Source organism: Cicer arietinum, chromosome 2, assembly GCF_000331145.2.
Source record: "Cicer arietinum cultivar CDC Frontier isolate Library 1 chromosome 2, Cicar.CDCFrontier_v2.0, whole genome shotgun sequence".
NCBI lineage: Eukaryota > Viridiplantae > Streptophyta > Magnoliopsida > Fabales > Fabaceae > Cicer > Cicer arietinum.
Window position 1 is genome coordinate 7251500 of NC_021161.2, and position 26896 is coordinate 7278395.

Consider the following 26896-nt stretch of genomic DNA (forward strand, 5'->3'; position numbering starts at 1 on the left):
AGAGTGTGTGTTTTTTAAATTCTCATATTTTGCCCCCTTTAATGACTAAGATAGGTACACATTTGGAAATAAAATCTTCACACACAAAAGGACCTTAATGAGCACTATTCAGTGATCTTTCTCTTTATTTTTGAAATTTTATTAGTTCAAGCAAATAAAGTACATTGGTATTTTTGTGTGCATGATGCACAAAAATTCTCAGTGAGCTGATTTTTAGTATTGAGTTGCCATGTTTATTCAAATTCACAGTTGATTCTCAAACTCCAAATCCGTGCGTATGCTATTTTAATCAAAATAAACTTCAAGTCGGATTCAAAGTATACATGGATAGAATGAGAAAGCTTTATATAAAGTTATTATTTTAAATTGTACAGTATTTTATTTTCACAATTTTAAAATTATTTAGTAGAGTTTTTCAAAAGTAAAGCCGGTCTATTTACTCGTAGTTTGATATAGGTAGAATATATGACTAGCTTTCAAAATCACAATATGATATTAAAAATCCTAAAAGGGCGTGACACTTCATTAAAATATCACTGTAATACTAATTTCTAATTTTATGTGCTTTAAACTAATTTCCAGTTATAGTATATGTCCATTACACTAGAAAAAACATGTATTATTATTTGGTAATAATTAATTGAATGAATTAGTGAATTGGCTTATTTAAAGAGATAGAGACGACAAGCGGATTTTTTTATCAATATATCTCTTTTTTCAAAATTTTGAATCAAAATACTTTATTTTGTAATTTATATACTAAAATGTCCTACTTTTTGGGACTACTTGGAGGTCGTGGTCTGGGGGTGCGACCACCTAAAGAAACATTTTTTTCCCCTAGTAAGAGGTCGCTGGCTGGGAATGCGACCTCCCAAAGGGTTTTAAATTTTTTTTTTAATTCGTTTTCAGTTTTATGTAATTGTTAATATTTTAATAAATAATTAAATTAATAAATAATTATATTAAATAATACATTTATAATTAATAATAATAATAATACATTAATAAATAATAATAACAATTATTATTATTAATTACTATTATTATTAATAAAAATTGTTATAATTAAAAATTATTAAAATTAAAATAGGAAATTAATATTATAACTATTAAAAGTAATTAAAATAGTAAATTATATTATAAATTTAAAAGAAAATACATTAATAAGAAAAATTACATTAATAACATTAAACAAAATACATTAAATTAATCAAAAAAATACATCTTATTAATGTCCACATAAATGACCTTCAGTTTCACATATAGGATTTCGTCGAACTCTTCTAGCCCTTTGAACGAGTTGAGGTTCTTCTGGTTCATCCTGATCATTATCATGAACGTTAGTTGTAGGTGGATTAAAACCACTACCAGCTGCTTCCATATAAGTTTGAGACAAATTATTATACATGGAGTCAAACACGGCATAAGCCGACTCAGGAGTTGTGCACTGAGTTCCAAACAAATTATAGAAAAGTCCACTTTCTATAATTTGATCGAGGGTTGGTATTTCGGGAACCGGAACGTAGTACTGAGTCGTTGGTGGATATGGAACTTATGTAGTAGGGACATGTAGATGTGGTGATGATAGAGACGGTTGTGTCATATTTTGTTTTTGTGAGCTTGATTGGGAGGTCGATGGAACAAAAGGATATGAAGGTGGTTGCAAACAGAGACCACAGAGATATTGTTCGACCGATATAAATAATTTGGTGTGTTGTCTAAACCAAATCATATTTTATTTGTTGTGGCATAAAAGACCTTCTATGATCTTACCTTGCAACACGTAATTGTGACGCTCGTTCCAATATTGAATTTCTTCCCTCCAAACCCAATTCCAGTTATCATCAACCACATGCCTCATGTCGACCTAATGGTACACTCTCATGTCCTCAGGTGGTTGTGGTATTTGTTGTTGGAAGTCGAACTGAAGTGTGACCCTATCTGTATGATGTTTTTCAACAATATGATAACAATGCAGATAGGTACATGCAGTCCAAGTGACCATCTCCTCCTCTGAAACTTCATGTTGGAACATGAGATAAGGTCTCAAATAGAACTGATATTTAAAAAAACAAGCTAAAGTAATTATAACAAGTATTAAAAACAAATTTATGACAATCGGGAAGAGTCTTACAATCAACTCCCACAATGGTTGTTGGTTATGCAAACATTTGCTCTAGGAACCAAAATTGAAATGAAAACTATCCCAGCTTATCATGAAAATTGTAACGCCCCGGATTTTGATCCAAGACATTACTTAAAAATATTTATTTTCTTTCAAAAATGACATTTTTTTTTAAAGTAGTTCATCATATAATCAATAAAATTTCTCTAGTAAATAGTTTGATTTCATTTTAAGAAATAACACAATGCAATTTATCGGATATTATTATTTTTGCAAGGACAATTTACTAATTGTAGAAAATGTTCACTTAAAAATAGAATGATTCAAGTTTTTCCTAGCGAAAGGACTCCGCCTCCGCATTTCTATTTAAAATCGACGATAAAAAGTAAATAAAATTAAAAATTGTATCACATCGGTCTTATCACTACAAACATTATTATTATTATTTTATTAAAGTACCCCTTTTTTCCACATATGTGCGCCAAGCAAACGTCATTCATGCAACTCTTCGAGATCGTTAGTACCTAAATGTTGGTGTAAGGGGTCAGTTCATCCCACGACAAAATTAAACCAAATAATAAGTTAACAACCATGAAATATAAATATAAGATCTTTTTGTAATAAAAGATTTAGAGAAATTGATTTATATAATTCGCAAGGTGTATCAAAAGTTATAAAATGTATCTAAATAACTCAAGTAGTAACTCACCTTAGAACAAATAATTATATAAAAATAACAATGACAATGAAATGCATGCAAATCGTGCATGTCATAAACATATATGATCCGGATATAGCCAACCACTAAGGCGTCCACACAGAAGTCACTCATACCAATGGGAAAAATTAAACCAGCCACTAAGACGTCCACAAATATGCATATGGTATGTCATGACATTGATAATGATGTTCGAAATGTACAAATCACTAGTCACTTAGGCAACCACAAAGAAAAAATCATAACACAAATAATCAGCCACTTAGGCAACCACAAAGAAAACTATTCAAACCACATATCACCAGCCACTTAGGTAACCACAAAGACAAATTATTCTAGATTGATTTTTTTTTTAAATTACATAAAACATCAAGTTTACGTTATCATGGATGTTCATAGTTAGAACTCAATAACTTCAACACATCAAATATGAACAAATATCTCAAAATCACTACGTGTTATTGATAAAAATTAAAACTCATATCACCAAAAATACAATAACAACATAAATTTCATTCATTTTACTATAAAGTTCTTCGCACTCTAAAAATGGACTATTCATTAATGCATTCAATAATCAATTTTCTCATATTGCTAAGAAAATATAAAATTCTCATCAAATTCATCAAGGCACATATATTGTTCATAAAAGTCAAGTTTTAAATTTAAAATACTCAAAAGTCAATAATTAAAATCAAATACATCATAATAAACATGTTAATAATTATATCATTATAAAAATTATAACTTTATAATTAAATACTCTAAAACATGTACGGCATTAAACATTTTCACTACAAACATATTGATTAAGGTATGATAATAAAAATATAACTCTATAATTAATTTTATCAAGATAGAGATATTACTCAAAAGAAACAATCAACGCATTATAGTGAATTTCCTTACGACGAAAATAAAATTGACTTTTTTCTTTTAATACATCCAGATATCATATCAATATCTTACGAATCGCTAATTTAATATCTAGCCTAACTCTGCATAGGGAAAAGCCCTTACCTCAAGTGCTTTCCTTCCAGGTGACACTATAAAGCCCTCGAGAATCTCACCAAGATGAATAAAAGTTTATAACTTCGATCAGAATGCGAGGGAATATAAGGATGGTTGTTTGAGTGACTTAGAAATTATTTGAGATAAACGTAGTGTTGGTAATGGCGTGTGAGTGATTATGACTTATTTTTCTCTACTGCAAGTTTAATCGTGTCCTAAGAAGGAGAGGTGTATGTGACTAATAAAGGGGGCATATAGCTGATCAGAGAGAATGAATAATTCTCTTTATTTAGTTTAATTGCACACATGAATAAGGAATTAAATTAGAATAATGTCATTCAATAACCAACCGTTACGAATTAATTGGCATTCGTGTATTTATTCTTGCTAGTTACACATTTGAATGAATACAATATAAAATAAATGTTATTAAAATAAAATATAGTTATAAAAATAGTAGTGTAGGTGATTGAATTTTGACTTAGTCAAAATTGGCTTGATCATTGTTCACTCTAAGACAGATATTTCTACGAGTTTTAATTAGTCAATAATAAAAATTCCAATAATGAATTATTTGATATAAAAATACTTCATCAAATAATTAGACATCCAAAGAATAATTATCTTACTATCGTCACACTAAATTAATCAAAAAGGATAAACAAGACTAAGAATTTTAAATTAATTAATAAAAAAAAGAGGGTGTTACAAAAATAGTTTGATAAATGGGATAAAGATCTTTCATAGACTATTTTGGATTTTCGTTCTGTGCATATATGCGTTTAAATTTTGCAAACCGATAGTACAAGTTGATGGGACTTGGTTGTACGGTAAGTACAAGGGAACTCTATTGGTAGCAGTTGCACAAGATGTGAACGATAATGTAATTCCTATTGTTTATGCTCTTGTAGAAGGTGAGACAAAAGAAGGTTGAAGTTTCTTTTTGAGAAATTTGAGAAAATACGTCACTCCACAACCCAACATTTGTATGATTTCAGATAGACACAAATCTATTAAGAGTGCTTATAATGATCCGAATAATGGGTGGCAAGATCCTCCGTCAAAGCATATGTTATGCGTCCAACATATTTCACAAAATTTTGGAAGGGAATTTAAGGACAATGCTTTGAAGAAAAAAGTTGTTTCTATGTGTAATAATTTCATTATTAATTTGTATAATTAGTGTAATTTTTCATAATTTCATTCCTAATTTATATAATTAGTGTAATAATGTTTTGTCTACTATTTCAATACATGTTACTCGATCAATTAGCTTACATATCGATACTACCACAGAGAAATCGACATAGTAAACCCGGAGGCTTTGAAATGATTAGACAACATACCTCGACAAGATTGGATTCAAGCAGTCGATGGAGGTAGCCGTTATAGTCATATGACAACCAACCTAGTGGAGTCGATTAATAGAGTATTAAAAGGCACGTGCAACCTTCCCATTATTGCTTTGGTCCAATCAACTTATTTTTAAAAAGGGACACTGTTTCCAACTATGAAAAAACGACACACGTCAATTTTACCTTCTGGTTAGGTATACACATAAACTTGCATAAAATTTAGGCTTAATTGCAGTTTTGGTCCCCCTATTTTAGCTGAATCGCGAAAGTAGTCCCTCCATTTTGTTTCTCCTCAGTTTTGATCCCCAAACAGAATTTTGGTCCAAAACTCGATGAAATTTTACTTTTTTTGTATTTATTTAAGTCACACCATGCCTTAAGATCTCATTTGCAATAATTATACCCGAAATCTATGATCATAAATGGTGTAGTACGACTTTAAAAAATGAAAATTCATCAAGTTTTGGACTAAAATTCAGTTTGGGGACCAAAACTGGGGAGAAACAAAATGGGGGGACTACTTTCGCGATTCAGCTAAAATAGAGGGACCAAAACTGCAATTAAGCCTAAAATTTATGAAATTGGAAATAAGTAAATCCAATAGTCATAGAGTAGATAGTTTTGATTGGAGCAACCATACTTTCATGGTCCACGAGACAGTAGTTCCAAGGGAAGGGCGACCAATTGGTCACTTCAGTGTAAACCTTCCTAACAAGTGGTGCGATTGTGGAAAATATCAAGCTAATGCCTTGTTCACATGTCATAACAACATGTTCTAGCATAAAATATGATTATTGGAGCCTTATACCTGATGTGTACAAGGAGGAAACGATATTAAAAGTCTACGACGAAACCTTCCCACCCATACCAAACAAAGGATATTGACCACAATATGAAGATATTAAGTTGTGTCACAATCCACTAATGCGGAGAGTCAAAAAAGGTCGACCAAATAGCAAACGCATTAAAAGAGAAATTGACACTATAGAAAGAGTACAAAAAAAAAATGTGGATTATGTAGGGTATCTAGTCATACTAGGAAACATTGTCCAAACGCTGCGGGCACATCCACTCAAATTTGATGTATCATTTTTTTTAATGTATTTTCTTTAAAATTTATAATTTAATTTACTATTTTAATTTTAATAATTTTTAATTATAACAATTTTTACTAATAATAACAATAATAATAATTAATAATAATAATAATTGTTATTATTATTTATTAATGTAGTATTATTATTATTAATTATAAATATATTATTTAATATAATTATTTATTAATTTAATTATTTATTAAAATATTAACAATTACATAAAACTGAAAAAAAATTAATTTTTTTTAAAACCCTTTGGAAGGTCGCATCCCCAGCCAGCGACCTCCTAGAGGAAAAAAAAATGTTCTTTTAACTGGTTGCACCCCCAGACCACGATCTCCAAATAGCCCCAAAAAGTAGTGCATTTTGATATATAAATTACAGTATGGGGTATTTTGGTTCAAAATTTTGAAAAAAGAGTATATTGGTAAAAAATCCACAACAGACATCTTTTAAAAAATAAAAATAAAAAATACTACATTAAAATAATATAAAAATACTACATTATTATGCAAAATGAATATACATAGGATTAATTAAATATCTATTATATCCAATCTCATAAGACAAAATTATAACAAATAGAAACTATAAACTACACTAGGTTTGAAATAATTACAAGAAATCAAACCCAAGAAATCAAACCCTAAAAAAAAATAAATAGAATTGAGAGTTGATAGGAATATAAACATAGTGAGTAACTAAAACCCAAAAACACGAACACAATATGCTATGCTATGCTCTCTAATTTATTTGTGCCGTAAACCTTCCCTCTTTCAACACTTCACTAAGCGTTTCTATTCATCTTCATCCGCAGCCGCCTCCGCTGGTTTCTATTCATATTCATCCACAGCCTCTTCCGCCATGGTTGTTCACGCAAAGGATGAATCCTATCTAGCCGCCACAATCCCTAAACGCGTCCGTATCTTCGAATCGATTCAGGCGGAGCAGCAGATTCGCCGGCTTTCACTATCTGCGGATCCGATTAAAGTTACGCTTCCTGATGGAAGTGTAAAGGAAGGAAAGAAATGGCAAACTACTCCTTTGGACGTTGCTCGTGAAATCTCAAAAAATTTGGCCAATAATGCTCTCATTGCTAAGGTTAATGGTGTTCTTTGGGATATGACTCGTCCTCTCGAAGAGGATTCTCAACTTCAGATCTTTAGGTTTGATGATGATGAAGGGCGTGACACTTTTTGGCATTCTAGTGCTCACATTCTTGGCCAGGTCACTTCAATTTTCACATTTATATGGTTTCCTAATTTCTATTGCTTCAATTTCATTTCAATTTTGATTATAACATATTGACGTTGATGATGATTATAATAATTATATTTAACTTTTTTTGTTTATTTGTGTAGTCACTTGAGACGGAGTATGGATGCAAGCTTTGCATTGGGCCTTGTACTACAAGAGGAGAGGTGTGAACCTTGTTTGTTGTTTTTTTTCATGCAGTTTTCACTTTTTTGTTGATGTTTTGTTGAGAGGATTTATGAATGAGAAATTTATGATGTTGTTTAGGGATTCTATTATGATGCTTTTTACGGTGACTTGGGTTTGAACGATGATCACTTTAAACAAATTGAGGCTGGGGCATTGAAGGCTGTTGCGGTATTATTTCTCATATTTTCCCTATATTGTAATTTGTATGTGTTATTTTATTTTCACTTTTACTAATTTCACCTATGCTTTTTCGAGTTACATCCAAATAGATTATGTGAACGGAATTATGTGAACTGAATTCACGTAAGCTATGTGAGCTAAGTTCACACTCGCTATGTGAGCTAAGTTCACACTCAGGTATGTGGTAAATTAAGTTCACATAACATTTGGGTGTAAATAGAAATAACATGATGAAACTAGAACCGATGTTTTATTTTATTTTATTTCGTTTATATTTCATATTTAGTCCTGCTAGCTTCTGCTTTGCTATTGGGATTGTTTCTGGTTACGGTGATTAACCACACTTAAACTTTTTTGTGTGTTTATGTCCCTTTGTCATTGAATCCTTGAGTGTTAGTATTATGCAGCAACTTCATAGTTGATCAGTTGTGGAATCAACTATCAAGTTGTCTTTCAAATTTCAGTGTCTTTGCATATATTTCTTAATCTTGAAGTCTGTTGACCAACAATGGTTTTGGAATTTTGTATAATGGGATTTGATATGATTTGTTAATCAAACAAATCAAATCCTGGGTTAGGATTAAGAATGTTAAAGAACAGGAAATTATATTATTTTAAGTGTATAGTTGCATTTTAGTGGGTAAGGATGTCAATACACTTCAAATTAAGTAAAGGGTAGATATGCACTTATTTTACAGACAAACTTACTTGAGGAACCTAAACCTTAGTATATTTTTTTAACCGCGTATGTCATTGCTTGTTTGACAACTCATCTAAAATTTGGTAGGAATTGGTGGTTACTGATTTTATTTTAAATTAAATTATATAGAATTATAGATATAGATATAGATAGACAATTCCAACCTTACTAAATATTTTTATTTATTAAGCCAAAATCAAATCAATCTATATCTCATATTTATAATGGGCTCCTAATGTAAAACTTGATTTCTACAGCAAATCCAAATCATTTATTTATTTTGAAGATTCCAAGCACAATGCAAGATACTTCAATATCCCCTTTATCTAAATATTATGATTCAGTTGCGATTTCTATTTTTTCAGCTAGCAACTTGCATGTCTCCATTATGAACTTAAGCTTCATAGATGTTATTGTTCATGCATACTATAAATAAAACATTTTTATGGTGGTAAACAAATGTGATGGATGATAATGGTTATGTTTGCAGGAAAAACAACCCTTTGAGCGCATTGAAGTGACACGTGATCAGGCGCTTGAGTTATTTTCTGAAAATAAGTTTAAGGCAAGTACACACTTTTTGTTTCTGACATTTGCTTTCTTATCTTTTTGTACCAAATAATCATATTGATATGAACTATATTCCCTAACTTCTTTCACCTATAATTTACGATATGATGATTGGATTCCTTGGTTGTATGGCTATGGTTATCAGGTCGAAATTATCAATGATTTGCCTGCTGACAAGACTATCACAGTTTACAGATGTGGCCCCCTTGTTGATTTGTGCCGAGGACCACATATTCCTAATACATCCTTTGTCAAAGCAATTGCATGTTTGAAGGTATGTGTTTGACCCGTGTTATGGAACCATTTTTAGTTAGTTTTATTTATCCAAAAACTCATATCAATGCCAACCCTTTGGTTTTGCAATTCCAGGCTTCGTCGGCATATTGGAGGGGGGACAAAGATAGAGAAAGTTTACAAAGAGTTTATGGCATATCTTATCCTGATCAGAAGAGTTTAAAGGTGATTTCAACTCAAATGTTATTTCTCTATTAAACTTATTTTCAATTTGAACGTGATTGCATTTGTTCGCGCCCTAGCTTGTCTATACTATGCTACATGCTTAACATTGTATTTTTGATGTAGTGCACGGATAGTGCTTCTATTCTATCTGTGTAATTTTTGCTGTAGTAGTTTTGTGTAACTCTGGTTGTTGAATTAAATCTTAGATTCCTAGCGCAAGTTCTATCATACATCAATACTTTTTAAAAGATTACCACATCCATTTTCCATTGAGTCAATACTAAGTAACATAAATTATGCTCAAACTCCCTTCAGTTTCATTCATTGGCTTTGTTTGTATTTGTTGGAGGCCGAGCTTCACTAGTCAAGTACTTTGTGCTCTGCTCATTTGAAAGTAACTTTACCTGGTTACTATTTTCTTTTCTTTTCCTTTGTCAATGATCAGTCACTTCTGTTTTAGGTTCCTCTTTTATTCTTTTTGGTTGGGTAATTTTGTTTCACTTTGTATATGCCTTGGCTTTGCCTTTTTGTTCAATATGTTTATCTTGTCCTGCTAACTTGCATATTGTTGTAGCTGTTTGTATAAATTATAATAGTTTTCCTTTTCTGCTGTATTGATAAGATTAAGAGGCCTATGGCATGTTCATTTTCTTGTGATGCCGTGATCACATTCCAATTTCCATGGGCTATATTTTGGCTATTTTCTTTATAACAATGTATATAATGACATATTAAATATATAACTTTTGGATGTAATATATGTCATTTTCCTAGTTACTTTGCCGGGTCATATGTGATGGCCATTTGAGTATCTATTGCTCAATGTTATCGATTTTTTAGATATTAAGTATTCACCAATTTTTTTAAAACTGGAGTAGATTAATTTAACCATAGACTGGTCCTCTAGATATTCAAGCCAATCTTAAGTGGCTGTCTAAAAACCAGTCATAATGCTGGAGATTCATTGGTGAACTGGCCAAACTGTGGGGACTGCTTGTGGTTTGGGTATTTGAACCAATCCAAGGCTTTATTTGAAAATCTAAAATGATATCAATCTCCAAATCTGCTCTGCATGCATGTGTGAGCACAGAACAGCAGTCAATCTCGAATACACTTTGCAATTATTTTACAGTAAGATTTTATGGTGTACAAATATGTTATTATCTTGTATAGTGTATCTATAGGGTGTTATAAATTGGTATTCATGTGGTTTCACTAGAAAAACCCAATAGTTATTCAGCAAAAAAAAAAGAGAAAAGCCCAATGGTTTTTTAATGGCTTCAACGTAAGTACAAAATAAACTATTAATTTTCATATTAAATACTATTATATTCAAATACTATGATTTTGTTATTTTTTGAAATAATTTACAATTTTTACAATATTCATTATAGTCTCAACTTTGTATTTTTAATACTGATAGTACCTGCAGAAATATATATCACCTTATTGCGTATTTTTTATAGTTATAAGATAGAATAAGATATATAAAAATGTTATGCTGGTACAACCTGGTTTGATTTTAATATTTCAAATCTCTTCGTTAATACTCAAAGATAAGTTTGCTTTTCAGAAATTGGCATTAACATATATTAAGTAATGTGATGGCTCCATTATTATTCAGCGTGAAATTGGACAATGTCTTTATTGTATTTAATGCATCTTTGTGGTCAAGTAGTAGGATTGTGGCCATGCCATATGGTTGATCTTATGATTTGACTATGTTTCTTTTTTCACCCTCCTTATTACAGTCATTTGACTATGTTCCTTTTTTCGCTCTCCTTATTTCAGGAATATTTGCATCGGCTTGAAGAGGCTAAAAAGTATGATCACAGGATTTTGGGAGTGAAACAGGAGCTTATTCTTCATCATGAATGGAGGTATAGTGGTTCATTATTGCCTGATTGCAGAATTTAGTAAGCTTTTCTTACTTGTCTCTTGGTTGTCTTGTTTATGTTAGCCCGGGAAGTTGGTTTTTTCTTCCACATGGTGCACGAATCTACAACACACTCATGAACTTCATCCGAAATCAATACAGACACAGGGGCTATCAAGAGGTTAAGTTTAAGCATAAATGTGTTTTTTTTGGGTGACTAAAAGTATTCTTTTCCAAGTGCTTAGTACAACTTGCTTGGAATCATCAGGTTATTACCCCAAATGTCTTCAACATGGAACTGTGGGTGACATCTGGTCATGCGGCAAATTATAAAGAGGATATGTTTGTCTTAGAGGTATAGTTTTTTTTTTTTTGCTTGTGTTGTTCTAGAAGAGTAAGTGTTGGATGTACTGATGTAGTGTGTCTTTTTACCTTGCTAGATAGTCATATTTGTGGTCATGTATTTTATTTCTCTTGCACTAATTTTTTCTATGGATTTGTTTGTGGAAAGAGAGCCGAGTATTTTTTTTGTTGTCATTTTGGGAATTAGGAGCTAGTTGCTCTGGATAGGGGGTTTATTCCTCTTAATGTGTTGCATCTTTGATGCTTTAATCCAGGACAACTCCTTCTGTTGATGAGAATCTTCTCGCTTAATTATTAAATACTAATTTTCATTTCGATTGTCACTTTTGAATTTACCAGCTGGTGTGCGTAACTGTAAATATGTCTGGGATTCGTATATGCCTTTTTGCCAAAAACATTTAAGCTGGTTCTTTAGTTCTAACTGTGATTCTTTTTGCCCTATCGTTTAATTGTTCTGACTTGTGATCTTGTACATCTGTTTGTAAATCATTTTTAATTTGATAAATTTTTTTAAGAAGATATCTACAAACCCTACCAAATAGGTTTTTATTTTGAAAGCAATCTAGTTATGTAACCAAGTTATGATTATTTTTGTTGTGTTTTTTAGATTGACAAACAAGAGTTTGGACTGAAACCGATGAATTGCCCAGGACACTGCTTGATGTTTAAACACAGGGTTCGGTCCTATAGAGGTAATTTTCATTTGCATAGATATATGTCTTTAAATGTAATCATTTTTTGTATTCGTACTTGAGCTAGTCCAGAACTTGGTGTTGAAATCGGGATAATGAACCTGTTTGAGCTTCTTGGTTAAAGGATTGAAAGTTAATTGAATTTCTCTATATTGAGAAATACCTGTCTAATGTGATTTTATATTGCTTCATCTATCATCTTGCTTACATATTCACACATAGCTCAAGGGTTGTGGTTTATTTATATGCTGTACTTTTTCCACATTTTCACTATTTAACTTTAGTGTGATGAGAGGTAGAGATAATTTAGTTTCATTTTGTAAGTGAGGGAGTGTACAGTTTGAAGAGATTTGTTGAAGCTGATATTTTCATATCATAGAAATATTATCTCACATAATTTGTATGGTTTTGCAGAACTTCCTCTTCGTTTTGCAGATTTTGGGGTTTTGCATCGGAATGAGGCCAGTGGTGCCCTGAGTGGATTAACACGTGTTAGGAGATTTCAGCAGGTAAACCTTTCTTCCTACTATGTATAATAAAATGAAATTTTTGTCGGAACCGTGGAAGGAGACCTGGATCTGTTTTCTTTGTATTATCTTGGTTAATATTTCCTGTTGGATTCTAATTTGAAATGTGGAATACCCCAATGGATGTTCACCAATACATCCATAAAATGACCTTGAATAGAAGGTGTTGGTTAATATATATAGGCTTAAATGCACTGTTAGCCCCTTAAGTTTTTGAATTGTGCGATTTTGGACCCCATAGTTTTTCTGAGCAATTTTGACCCTCACAATTACCTGCGTTCTGATTTTTGTAGCTCCTCACTCATATGTCGTTGAATTTTTTGAAGTGCATGGTAATAACATACACCCCTCACATTTGAAGAGGAGTCAATTTCAATAAATCAAATTATGGCAGCAGAGATTACCAGGAATCAAATCAAACCGTTGCTTAAATTATTAATTTATCCAATGGTGAATATTGATACTGATGCTTCACATGTAAAACGCCTAGGAGTTGTTTCACCTTAATCCCCACCACATTTTTAAATAATGTTAATTTGTTTATTCAACTAGGGATCACATTCATATTTAATTGAAGGTACACTGAATTTTTTCAGTTTTGTGGTTTGCTACATTTTTTCAGTACGAAATATGAAAATATCATATGGGGATTCAAACTACATTTTTTATTCTTGATAATTTTTTGTTACATCTTGGGGCAGAAACAATGCTAGAAGGTGTCTTGCAAATGTTTAGTTTTTGGGAATTATGGACTGCAGTGTTGAAAATTACGTATATACAGATACAGTACAATGGTTTGCTCATCTAACACCTGGGTTGTATTTGTGTTGTGAATGGGAGTTATTGTGTAGATAAATTATCAAATTTTCTTTTTTCATGATAACTTTTTTTCAGTTATCTAAAGTATGGTACAATTACAACAAGAATAACTATGCAAGCCAGTGACTTGCTCACTCACCTTGTCTTTAATTTATATTTTCTTTACTATTGGAAGTTCTGTGTTATTAATATCCTTTGGTTTGTATTTTGGATAGGATGATGCACATATTTTCTGCAGGGAGTCTCAGGTGTGTTGAACGAAAAATTATGCTACATAACTCTGAAATATGTATTGAGCTATTGCTGAAATTATTGTTTCAATTCATTTTACAGATAAAGGATGAAGTCAGAAAAGCCTTGAACTTCATCAATTATGTCTATCAAATATTTGGTTTCACATATGAACTAAAACTTTCAACGGTATGTTTTGTTCTTTACTATTCTCAATGCCCATCACTTAACACTGATTCCCTATATCGAGAAAGAAATAAATTTTTCTTTCCTTATCTTGGGCTTTCAGCTAGGAAAAAAGATTTTGGCCAATGTACTGCCCGAATTTCTCTTTCAAGGACCTTAATATTACCTTAGACGGGATATAAGCATGAGGAAAGGGTAGAAATAGAGAAATAAGAGATGTCTGTGATCTAGGAAAGTGGTAATCAAATATTGTCGTGGATAGATATCATTCACTCTTGGGAGCTTTTGGCTCTTGTTTTTTCTTTGCTCTTTTGATAAAAAATACAAACTTACATATTTGGCGAAAGCTATTTCTATCAATTGATGCTTTTATTGAAAGTTTATGCACACAAGGTTAATCTCACAACAACCGAGGACCATTAAATTTAAAGGGTTACTAGATGACTACCACATTTTAGTATTTTACTTTTGGTTGATGAGTCAAGTCACAACTTCAAAGCAAGGAAGTTTGGGGCTTATTTGGGATTGGACATTATTAACATTAAGACTTTAGAAGTAAATTTGGGAAATGGAAGCAGGTGCAAATCCCAAGGTTATTGTCTGACTATCAAAGTAAAGATTGGGAACAATGTTGGTAAGATTACAAGTATACCGTGGGATTGCACGATTCTGCAATCCAAAAACCCTTGCTCTTGCTGTGATGCTCATGTGATCAGATGGCTGAAGATCACAATGAAATTGCAAATGTTGTCATCAACTCTTGGAATCACGAGTTAGTTGCATGTGGGTTTTCAGAGTATCCAAGTTGGGTTTTGCAAAAAGAACCACGTTTCTAAATGAAAAAAAACCGCCAAAACTAAACCTCATTCTATCTTCTCTCTCGCCCGGCTTTTCAAAGAAGAGAGAACATCACCCAAGACCTTCTCTCACACCCACGTCTGCCTGCAACTGAAAGGCTGCCTTATTCTTCCACCGGCTCTTTAACTTGAGAGAAATAATAGATGTCTATTATATTTAGGGGAGGAGGGGGGTATTGAATAGTTTTGGGAATATAGATCACTGTCTAATCTTGGTAGCTTCCACTCGTGAATTTCTTTTCTTTTAATTCATGATACATAAATACATAATGCTAGTAGAAATTGCTATAATATTTTAATGACTCGGTTATTTATTTTCCCTTGCTTATGTTAAATACTTGAGTAGAGGCCAGAGAAATACCTTGGAGACATCGAAACATGGGAGAAAGCTGAAAATTCTCTCAAAGAAGCTTTGGATGAGTTTGGCAAACCATGGCAGGTATTATAGATGTCTTAAATTTCAGCAATAAGATCAGGTGTTCCTTCGAATGTGTGATTGTAATTCTGATTAGAACTTTTTCAGTTTGGACTTCTAACAGTGGAGTGTGCTTATCGTGTTTAGATTTCAATTATAGGTTTACTTGACACCATTTTTATTTTCTTATCTCACCGCTTTTTATTTTGGTATCTCTTTTATTATTTTCTGTGGAATGCAACATTGTTAGCTTCAATTGTGCACTTATATTCTGAGTAAAACTCTGTAGTTGAATGAAGGGGATGGAGCATTCTATGGACCAAAGATAGATATCAGTGTATCTGATGCATTGAGTAGGAAATTCCAATGTGCAACTCTACAGGTTTACAATGTTCCACTTGACCTGGATTCACATCTTTCAATTGTTAACTTTTTTTTTTACTGATAATGGATAAACTGGATGTTTGCAGCTTGACTTCCAGCTTCCTGATCGTTTTAAGTTGGAATTCTCTGCTGAGGATGAAGCCAAAATTGAGAGACCTGTTATGATACACAGAGCCATTCTAGGATCTGTTGAACGCATGTTTGCCATACTTTTAGAGCACTACAAGGGTAAATGGCCCTTTTGGCTCAGTCCTCGCCAAGCAATTCTGTGCCCTGTGTCTGAGAAATCACAAGCTTATGCACTGAAGGTACAAAGCTCAAGCTTTGTTTTGTTGTATGTTTGTCCAAGTTGTAACAGTTAAATGGGTGTGATGATGTGTACTCCATATCATTGGATAACACTTTTAATCTCCTTGGAGTGGTAATCTTGTGGCATCCTATGTAATTTTTCATGCTTGTCACATTGCAATCTTTTACTCTTGTGTAGTTGATGCAATTTTGACAAACTCTTGTTTTAGTATTCCTTAGCTTGTCTGCATCTTGAAATTGTTGAACCAATTTTGTATTTTTTGAGTCTGCATATGCATTTTTATATAAACTTTTTCTATGGTTACTCCCTCATTAATCTTGATCAATCTTCCTTGAATAGTCCTATGGCCTAACTTTTGTCATTGTTCTAATTCTATTTTGTTGGGATACTTTTGTCATTGTTCTAATTCTATTTTCTATGGTTACTCCCTCATTATTAATTATATTTTGATGTTAAAAGTAAGGCACTTATTAGTTTTATAACATAACATCGTGCTGCAATTTTCTAGGTACGTGATCAGATTCACCAAGCAGGATATCACGTAGATGCTGATACAACTGATAGGAAGATTCAAAAGAAGGTATCACAAATCTTTAGAACCAATAAGTTTTGTTTAGTACTTCAAGCCATTCATTCAGGGAAAAATAGCGTTGCAGTTTTGATCTGCTGCTTATTGAAAATTTGACTGTTATGTTTCAATGCTGAAAAACACAGTTCTCCTAATGATCGATCATACATTATTGTTTTCTGCTAGTATCAAATAGAACTTAGCGGTGTATTAACAAGAATTTGTGTTATTCTGTAGGTACGAGAAGCTCAACTAGCACAATACAACTACATCTTGGTTGTTGGAGAAGAGGAAGCTAATACAGGACAGGTTCTTCCTATTTCCACTATCTGATAAATAAATTGGTTTCATTTTAACTCTGCTTGTTTTGTTCCGAAAACCTCCAAACATCACCCTTTAATTGCTAAAATAATATGTCTTCATATTTGTTTGACCTAAGGTTTGTAGTCCATGACAATTTTGAATGAGTTTGCTTGCATATATGTATATAAGCTGAGCACAAATAGTTGTATTTAAGTGTATGATTGTGAACAGCTCTTTGATAACATTTTATCGCATACGACATTATATAATGATGTCACTTGCAAAGCATATACCATCATTTAAGTTCAAAATCTGAAAGAGTTTGAGATTAAAAGAAGGCAATATTCAGTCTTAACATACTTTCCAAGGGAAAGCTTAGGCTAATGATTTTATAGATTGCTTAAAGTTTGTCTCAGTCCAGGCTTGTTAAAATTTAGTTGAAAGAGCCTGAACCTGTTATTGTATGGCTAAAACTTAAACCTTAGATTTGATGTAAGGCTGGACTCAAATTCCAAACCGGGAAGTAGACTATTATCTATTAATCTTAAGAGGCTTTCTATCCAATTCATTAACTTCAGAGGTGGTAGTGGTTTCTCATTTGTTTGAAGAAGTTAACTACATTAGGCCTTGGACTATTATATTAATGGACATGCATTCCAAGATTTTTGGAGCCATTTATTTTTTTGACATTTCCATCAGTGAAAAGTACTGTACACTAGGGCTTGTGTCCATTTGATTTTCCGTGTTTCATATTGTCTTTTTACACTGTGGATAGGAAGCTAAGAGTTATTTCATTGTTCCAGGTGAGTGTACGAGTCAGGGATAAGGCAGACCATAGTGTTATGAGTATTGAGAACTTACTCAAACACTTCGAAGACGAAGTTGCAGCTTTCCACTGATTATTTGCTTCCCAAAACTGTTTTTAAGCAAAGCTTATACCCTGCGGCATTATTTATATTTTGACCCGACAATATAATCCAATTTCAGATGTGATTTTGATGTTTAATTTTATTCTCATTACTGTAATGATTGATGTTAGTGAATCATGGAATTTGTGAAGCTCACTGATGTAGGTTCATGTATTGTCTGTTTTAGAGAGCATGTCATCCTCATTCGAATAACTAGTGAGGAGGAATGTTAGCAGTATACTCTTTTTGAGACATTTTGAACATATTTTTGTTGTTGATTTATTTTTCAAATTCAATTTCAACCAAATTTGTTAGGGTTATTTAAATAATTTATGTCTAGATTACAAACTTCATATAGCGTTTGAATTGCATAATAGTATTTTTCATATGCGAGGATTCACATTCACTGCTGTAATTGAATCACAGTTATAAGTAGTAAGTAGTATTCTTGTAGTTTTCTTTTTGTTCTATCGTGTCTCACAATTATTAATCACGTAGAGTTGAATGCATGTGTGGGCGTACTCTAATTTTAAATTAGCTAGCAGTACCAAAATGAATTTTATATATTGTATATTGAAAAGAGCTCTTCTATATGTACATTATTTATTCTTCTATATGCATTTAATGTTTTATTTTATTTCTATTTGTCTTTTTATTATATCTACCATATATAATTTTTTTATTTCATTAATATATTATATCTATCACGTTTCTCACTCAAGATGTTTATTGAATGTATGGATGTCGAGATATCATTTTTCATTTAGAAAATGTTGAATCTCAAGCTTCAGAATAATTTCGTGTTCAACAACCATTTCTTTTACATCGTCATACATATCAAACGAACATAGATATAATGTTTGGATAGCAAGAAAAAGAATAAATAAGAAATAATATCCCTTCCAGCCATGTTTTGAGCAAAAATGAGAGCACATAAATAATATCCCTTCCAGCCATGTTTTGAGCCTATGTTTGGAAACTAAGTGAAGTGCGTTCACTAAAAGCAATGTGAGATAGCTTTTGAATTGTCGTGGGTTTTCACCGTGAAAAATAGAGTTTTTAAACATATGCTTAATATCAATTAGCTAAAAGTATCTAAAAGCAGAAATTTTATTTTAAATCAGTGCCTTCATTTTTTTTAAAGTTCAAACATCGAGATGTTTCCAATACAAATTTTTTAATTTTAAATACCTTAACAAACTTTTGTTAGTTTGACCTTTTATAAAAATTAGAGAGTATTCTAAAGCACATTCACAATTATTTAAAAATCAAAGCAGTATAGTTTTACATTTTCGTGTTTACATTTTCGTTTTGTCAATAAACATAATTTTTATTTAAATTAGTAAAAATTATATTGATCGAAAAAAATACAATTCAACTTTGTTAAAATCAAAAAGGATAAATTTACGAATAAACTTGCATCCAAGTTAATAATATAAATCGGCACAATACATACAAATAAAATATAATTGAAGTGTTTGAAATATACATCCTTATAAAACTGTAAGGTTGAAGAAAACAAAGTTAATTTTGTACTTGATCCAAGTCAGCATATTGATTTGAACAAAACAAATACTACAATAAAACATAAAATAAAAAATCACACTGAGACGGAAAAAGCTAAATACATATTTGAAAAATACTTATAAGAAGAAAAAAAAGAGTTAGAAGAATAATTTTAGATCTAAAAATGATCTTAAATAACTCTTCTTTAATGGATGAAGAGCCAAAAGAAAAATAAAAGAGTCAGAGCAATTAACCTAATAGTACGGCTTTACATTTATTCTCTTAATTTATTATCCATGCACACCATAAGTAGAGAGTAATAAATGGGTTTTGTTGCATGAGTACAAGCCTGATTAGCTTGTCGTGAGTCACTGGGAACTATTCAATTCTTCTAGCTCAGTGAGTTAATATTATTTAGACTTGTGTTTCACATTTAAATCATAGTTTTATTTCGTGATTGTATATTGAATAAGAAATAGGCGCTGCTGTTTTGCTTTAAATTATTTTTTTTAGCAACTCACTTAAATATGCCACTTCACTTTCTTTTAGTTGTATAAGTGAAATGAGTTTTAATATGAGATAATTAAATTTTGACCATACCATCATATTATGATTAAAATTAAAAGTGTCATATGACCACTTCAAAAAATCATATAAATTATTATTTAAATTTTAAACATTTATAATTCTCAAAGTCTTGTCATTTGATATGACTCCTCTCTCTCTATATATATAATATGGCATATGATACAAGTGGATGATGCTTAGGTGGACTCATAAGACTTCAATCTTTAATAATATGTGTAGAAAAACATTTGTTGAAAAAGATTAATTCATTAAATTCATTTCAGTTATTTGAAAGGATTAATCTTTTTGGTTGTGCACATGGATAATTTTACATCATTTTGTTTAATATGCAAGCTAATTGGTAAATGTTAGAGATGTTATATTTCATTCGTAAAATTTCTTCTACACTTACAAACTCTAAACTTTGTTTTTATCTTTATTTATTTTTAACTATTTTTCTATATTCATTTAATATCTTATTTATGTCTTATCTCTTACTTTATATTATATCTATAAATCACTCTCTCTATTTTTATCTCTCTTAAAATGCACACAAATTATATAAATATACACCAATAATTTTTCTTATTTTATATAGGCATAAAACGAGGAAAAAATAATTTAAAATGCAATCGTCTTTTAGCCTAAAAAAAAATAAAAAAATATTGAAAGAATAAATGAAGGTAAATCAAGTAAAACTATTCTTTTAATAGTATATATAGGCTCAATAATGATATACATACATCTCTAAATTTTATATTTTATTTTTATTTTATTATAATTTACATCATCAATCTATCACATCAATCACATTATTTTTTTATCTCTTTGTCTCTCAAATTATATACACCATGTTAAAATGTCAATCAAACATTTTGCAAATATTATTAAATAAATTTAAATAAAACAAACCAATTACCTAGGAAATTAAAGCAACACAAAACAAAGTAATATTGTAAGCTTTTTAGAGAAGTGAGGGAAATAGTTTATAAGATACAAATGATTAATAATTATTGGATGTTACACATTACATTACATCCTTAAACAACATCAACATTGGATATTGTTGAAGTACGTACAATGTGCTAGATTCGCAGTGTATATGACTACGTAGCTAACATATATATATATATATATATATATATATATATATATATACACACACACATACACACGCACCCCCACTGACACAATCTGCACCCCCATGCATGGAATCCAACTTCCCTTCATACTACAAATTAAACACTACCAACCAAGAAGTCACATCCTACAATAAAACATAAAATAAAAAATCACACTGAGACGGAAAAAGCTAAATACATATTTGAAAAATACTTATAAGAAGAAAAAAAAGAGTTAGAAGAATAATTTTAGATCTAAAAATGATCTTAAATAACTCTTCTTTAATGGATGAAGAGCCAAAAGAAAAATAAAAGAGTCAGAGCAATTAACCTAATAGTACGGCTTTACATTTATTCTCTTAATTTATTATCCATGCACACCATAAGTAGAGAGTAATAAATGGGTTTTGTTGCATGAGTACAAGCCTGATTAGCTTGTCGTGAGTCACTGGGAACTATTCAATTCTTCTAGCTCAGTGAGTTAATATTATTTAGACTTGTGTTTCACATTTAAATCATAGTTTTATTTCGTGATTGTATATTGAATAAGAAATAGGCGCTGCTGTTTTGCTTTAAATTATTTTTTTTAGCAACTCACTTAAATATGCCACTTCACTTTCTTTTAGTTGTATAAGTGAAATGAGTTTTAATATGAGATAATTAAATTTTGACCATACCATCATATTATGATTAAAATTAAAAGTGTCATATGACCACTTCAAAAAATCATATAAATTATTATTTAAATTTTAAACATTTATAATTCTCAAAGTCTTGTCATTTGATATGACTCCTCTCTCTCTATATATATAATATGGCATATGATACAAGTGGATGATGCTTAGGTGGACTCATAAGACTTCAATCTTTAATAATATGTGTAGAAAAACATTTGTTGAAAAAGATTAATTCATTAAATTCATTTCAGTTATTTGAAAGGATTAATCTTTTTGGTTGTGCACATGGATAATTTTACATCATTTTGTTTAATATGCAAGCTAATTGGTAAATGTTAGAGATGTTATATTTCATTCGTAAAATTTCTTCTACACTTACAAACTCTAAACTTTGTTTTTATCTTTATTTATTTTTAACTATTTTTCTATATTCATTTAATATCTTATTTATGTCTTATCTCTTACTTTATATTATATCTATAAATCACTCTCTCTATTTTTATCTCTCTTAAAATGCACACAAATTATATAAATATACACCAATAATTTTTCTTATTTTATATAGGCATAAAACGAGGAAAAAATAATTTAAAATGCAATCGTCTTTTAGCCTAAAAAAAAATAAAAAAATATTGAAAGAATAAATGAAGGTAAATCAAGTAAAACTATTCTTTTAATAGTATATATAGGCTCAATAATGATATACATACATCTCTAAATTTTATATTTTATTTTTATTTTATTATAATTTACATCATCAATCTATCACATCAATCACATTATTTTTTTATCTCTTTGTCTCTCAAATTATATACACCATGTTAAAATGTCAATCAAACATTTTGCAAATATTATTAAATAAATTTAAATAAAACAAACCAATTACCTAGGAAATTAAAGCAACACAAAACAAAGTAATATTGTAAGCTTTTTAGAGAAGTGAGGGAAATAGTTTATAAGATACAAATGATTAATAATTATTGGATGTTACACATTACATTACATCCTTAAACAACATCAACATTGGATATTGTTGAAGTACGTACAATGTGCTAGATTCGCAGTGTATATGACTACGTAGCTAACATATATATATATATATATATATATATATATATATATATACACACACACATACACACGCACCCCCACTGACACAATCTGCACCCCCATGCATGGAATCCAACTTCCCTTCATACTACAAATTAAACACTACCAACCAAGAAGTCACATCCATCTAGAAAGAAAAAAAATTAACAAACTGAAATTCATACTAATTATTAATTAATATTAATTATCATACTAATCATAGTACTTGAACTAATTAGCAACTCTCACTACAATATGTTAGGACTTAGAATTAATTAATAATACTCAAAATCCATTATTATTGGATCCATGATCTTGTTGATGAAAATGATGATGATACCCTTGCATGGAACTACTACTCTCACCAACATCAAGTTGATCAGGTCTATACACTTCTTCATTATTATCTAACTCTTCTTTTGCAACTTTTTGCATTGATCCCATAAATTCCAATGGTCTTTGAGGTGCCAAAACATGATGATGAGAATGTGTTTGTGGTGGAACAACTGAAGGTAACTTTGAGAGTAATGCTTCAAGACTACTCATTGAAGGAGTTACTTTCATTGGCATGTTAAAATGATCATATAGTTCACCTTGTGGTGGTGCAATGCTTCCTTGATAATGCCAATGTTCTTGTGGAGTACCATACCCTTCTACTTTGCAAGGGTATGCTGATGATGAAGGGTGTGGAAGAAGTACACCTGGTATGCTCTCTATGTAGCTGAACTTTTTTCTTAGTAGAACCACATAGCTTAAGTCTTCAATCACCTTCAATGCCATACACAAACAAAATATGAGTTCACTCAAGATTATTGTATAATACTTTTAAATTGTGGTAAAACTTAATCAAATGCAAATGATGCAACCACAATTATGTACACCGATATATTACAGATAAAATTATAGTTGTAGATCGCAATTTAAAACTACGTTTTTTTGTTCGTATTTCATAGTTAGAGGTGAAATTCTTGAATTTATGAAAGACGAACAACTACTAAAGTATTTGCCAATGATATTTTCATTAATCAATTTAAAACAAGTCATTTCATTTCCTTGAAATCATTCACTACATCATATCTTTCAAGATTGCATAGACTAATTTGTTACATCATGGTTTTTATCTCTCTAGTTGATGTGGCATTTGACTGTGATTTAAAACTTTGTGTGTGTGAGAGATAGAAAACAAAGGGAGAAGAGAGAGAACCTTATGAACAGCTCCTAATTGAATAACACCTTCTCTAACAGCAATGAGAGCTATAGTCTGAAAGATATTTAATTGAATCAAATAAAAAAAGAGATATTTTGTAACAAAATATAAATAAAATTAAGTCAATAAAAATTGACGTATTTAAATTAAATATATAAATTTTTATTGACTCAAAATTGTTTATATTTTATTACTGCAGTGTTACATTCACACATATGAATGTCATACATATATACCTTTATACCAGACAAGAACTGAGCTTCCCAAGTCCTAGGGTGCTGTAAAAGAGCATATATATAATTATAAAAGAAATCATTCTCTTTCAATAAACTTTTAATATGAAATCATTAAGTAAGATTATATTAGTAATCAAATTTAGCATTAGTTTTTGTTTTTACTCACTGAGTCAGCTGAATTGTGCCATGCTGACAAAAAGTTAATTTCTTGATCATTTGGTTCTTTGTATATCCACTTGTGACTGTGATCTGCAGCTACTTTTCCAATCAACCTGTTCCATAATCAAATCTAATTAATTAACCTTCTTTGTTTTTAAACTTTTTCTAAAAACAAAATATATATACTTCAAAAGGAATATCTAGATCCTCTGCAACTACATGTATGATGCAGTCAGCATTAGACTGAGAGATAAAAAGTCTACAGCTGACTGCACCGTACAACTAGTAGAAGATCCAATTTATTGAAATGAATGAATTAATAATATCAATACCCTTCACCATAGTTATAGATCTCATGTGACATCTTGAAGAAAAGCTCTGGTTGAAGGCCTTGGTAGGGCTGAAACTCACAGTTCCCATAAACTGATGAAGTAGGACAATCACCAGAGTTTATTTCAGGTGCTGCTGATGCACCAAAATTGCAGAAACCATCTTCCCAAACCAATATCCTGCATGCATATATATACAACACAAACTTTCTAACCAAAAATACAATAACCCTTCCTCATCATGACAATATAATATATTAATTCCACTGTTTAAGTTAACAATGAAATTAAATCATTACCAATTCCTTCTGTTTCCTCTTGATCTATCATAAGCCCCTTGTCCTTCCCACCTATATTACAAACAAACAAAATTGAAATAAATAAATAATTATAACCACTTTTTTGTATATATTTATACTAATGAAAATATTTTTATAAGTATGATATTATAATTAATTAGTCCTTCAATATATTTGTGCCTAGTGCTCCAAAACTCTTTCCACAAGAACATTTTTGAGCTATATAATTATTTTTTGCTATCTCTTCTTACTTGGGTGGAGGGTAGTTTCTAGGCAAGATCCTCCAAAAAACAGCATAAACCCACTGAGAATTTTCATGGATGCACAAACTTCTTAGAGTGTGTTGAAGGAGATGAGTTACAGCCAATGGAGTAAGATGTTCTTCCATCAAATGATATATTATTCAATTATGGAAACTACCTAGCTATGAAATTTGATGATATCTCTTTCTATTTTTTTTCTTCTTTTCTCTTCTCTTCTCTTCTTTTGCACCCTATAGCTATATTTTATTAATAGTAGGAAACTTAAACATCCTATCCTCCTTTATATAAGCACACACCAACAAGGAAATCTCACATTTATATTTTATACCCCCACCACATTTCATTTAGGTGGGGAAAAAAGAAAGGAGGAGGTGAATTAAATGAATGGATGATTTATCATATACTTTTTTTATTGGTACTAAATAAATATTTTATTGTGGGACCCACCACTTGTTTTTTTCTTCTTATACTCCATTCCCCAAAAAGTTTCATTTTTCTTTTTCAATTTATACAATTGAAAAACAACCAAACCTCACCCAAATTCATGAATCATCTATCAGTAGAAATAAAAAGGCAGAATGTAGTTTAATATTATATAGTTTATTATAATATGTGGCTTAAAGTTCAACAACAACAACATGATTTATATGTGTTACGTAGCACCATGTCTTTGATTATCTTAATTCCTAGTTAGATCTATGTTCCTGCAGCAGCAGCAGTATCATCATCATCTAATACTATATACTATTTTTAATTTTGGAATTCATTATTTTTCCATTGCTTACCGTTCTGTTTTCTGACACTCTTCTTAGGTATGAGCAAACCACAATAATTTATTTCAACGTTTAATTCATACACACAGTCACTTTGAAAAGTTTTTACATAAAATCACTAAAAAAAAATGTTTAATTTAAACTTTAATTTCAATTCCACCGCCCACAACATTTTATATATATGTATATATATTTGTTCTGTTGTCTGCTGCAACTCTGTGGAACTAGATATACAATAGTGCCACTGGCAGGATAAATCCCTTGGTGAAACGAAATGTCAACATCAAATTACTGTTTCATATACTATTGCATCACAGAAGCTACTAGCAAGTAATAACTCAGTTGTGAATTGCACTACTAATGTTATCGAAATAAGGAAAAGAAATGCACTACTAGTTACTTGATAAGCCCAAAAATAACTATATATATATAGAGAGACTTGTGACAAAGTGAAAATAACTCTTACAACTCACACGTTGAACAATGAGTAGAATCAAGAGCTATAAAATTGTTATAAATATCAAGAGTTCATTTTAGTTTCATTGATCACAATTTTAGCTTTATTTTACTGTT

At 30.7% G+C, this 26896-nt stretch overlaps 2 protein-coding genes across 2 annotated transcripts; one reads left to right on the forward strand and one right to left on the reverse strand.

The window, feature by feature from the left end:
* Positions 1-6996: 6996 nt before the first annotated feature.
* On the forward strand, positions 6997-18417 carry LOC101507141 (threonine--tRNA ligase, mitochondrial 1). The gene is made up of 19 exons (XM_004489806.4): positions 6997-7533; positions 7668-7727; positions 7828-7917; positions 9120-9194; positions 9345-9473; positions 9569-9658; positions 11450-11538; positions 11619-11715; positions 11803-11889; positions 12505-12589; positions 13004-13098; positions 14151-14183; positions 14269-14355; positions 15556-15648; positions 15914-16006; positions 16095-16316; positions 16827-16898; positions 17124-17195; positions 17993-18417. Exons 1-19 carry the CDS (start codon positions 7039-7041, stop codon positions 18086-18088), a joined length of 2160 nt encoding a protein of 719 aa, XP_004489863.1. The 5' UTR covers positions 6997-7038; the 3' UTR covers positions 18089-18417.
* A 4791-nt stretch (positions 18418-23208) lies between these two features.
* LOC101507460 (protein RICE SALT SENSITIVE 3) lies at positions 23209-25815 on the reverse strand. The gene is made up of 7 exons (XM_004489807.4): positions 25539-25815; positions 25288-25338; positions 24992-25168; positions 24667-24772; positions 24501-24542; positions 24262-24318; positions 23209-23825 (listed from the first exon to the last, which is right to left on the reverse strand). Exons 1-7 carry the CDS (start codon positions 25673-25675, stop codon positions 23343-23345), a joined length of 1053 nt encoding a protein of 350 aa, XP_004489864.1. The 5' UTR covers positions 25676-25815; the 3' UTR covers positions 23209-23342.
* Between the last annotated feature and the right edge of the window lie 1081 nt (positions 25816-26896).

Bases quoted from the DNA above. Each gene is read 5' to 3' on its own strand.
- LOC101507141 (XM_004489806.4), top strand. From the start codon at position 7,039: ATGCTATGCTCTCTAATTTATTTGTGCCGTAAACCTTCCCTCTTTCAA. The intron at 7,918-9,119 runs GTATTATTTCTC...TTATGTTTGCAG, and splicing joins GGGCATTGAAGGCTGTTGCG to GAAAAACAACCCTTTGAGCG. The intron at 16,317-16,826 runs GTACAAAGCTCA...GCAATTTTCTAG, and splicing joins CACAAGCTTATGCACTGAAG to GTACGTGATCAGATTCACCA.
- LOC101507460 (XM_004489807.4), bottom strand. From the start codon at position 25,675: ATGGAAGAACATCTTACTCCATTGGCTGTAACTCATCTCCTTCAACAC. The intron at 25,339-25,538 runs GTAAGAAGAGAT...TTTGTAATATAG, and splicing joins AGAAACTACCCTCCACCCAA to GTGGGAAGGACAAGGGGCTT. The intron at 24,543-24,666 runs GTGAGTAAAAAC...GCTCTTTTACAG, and splicing joins GGCACAATTCAGCTGACTCA to CACCCTAGGACTTGGGAAGC.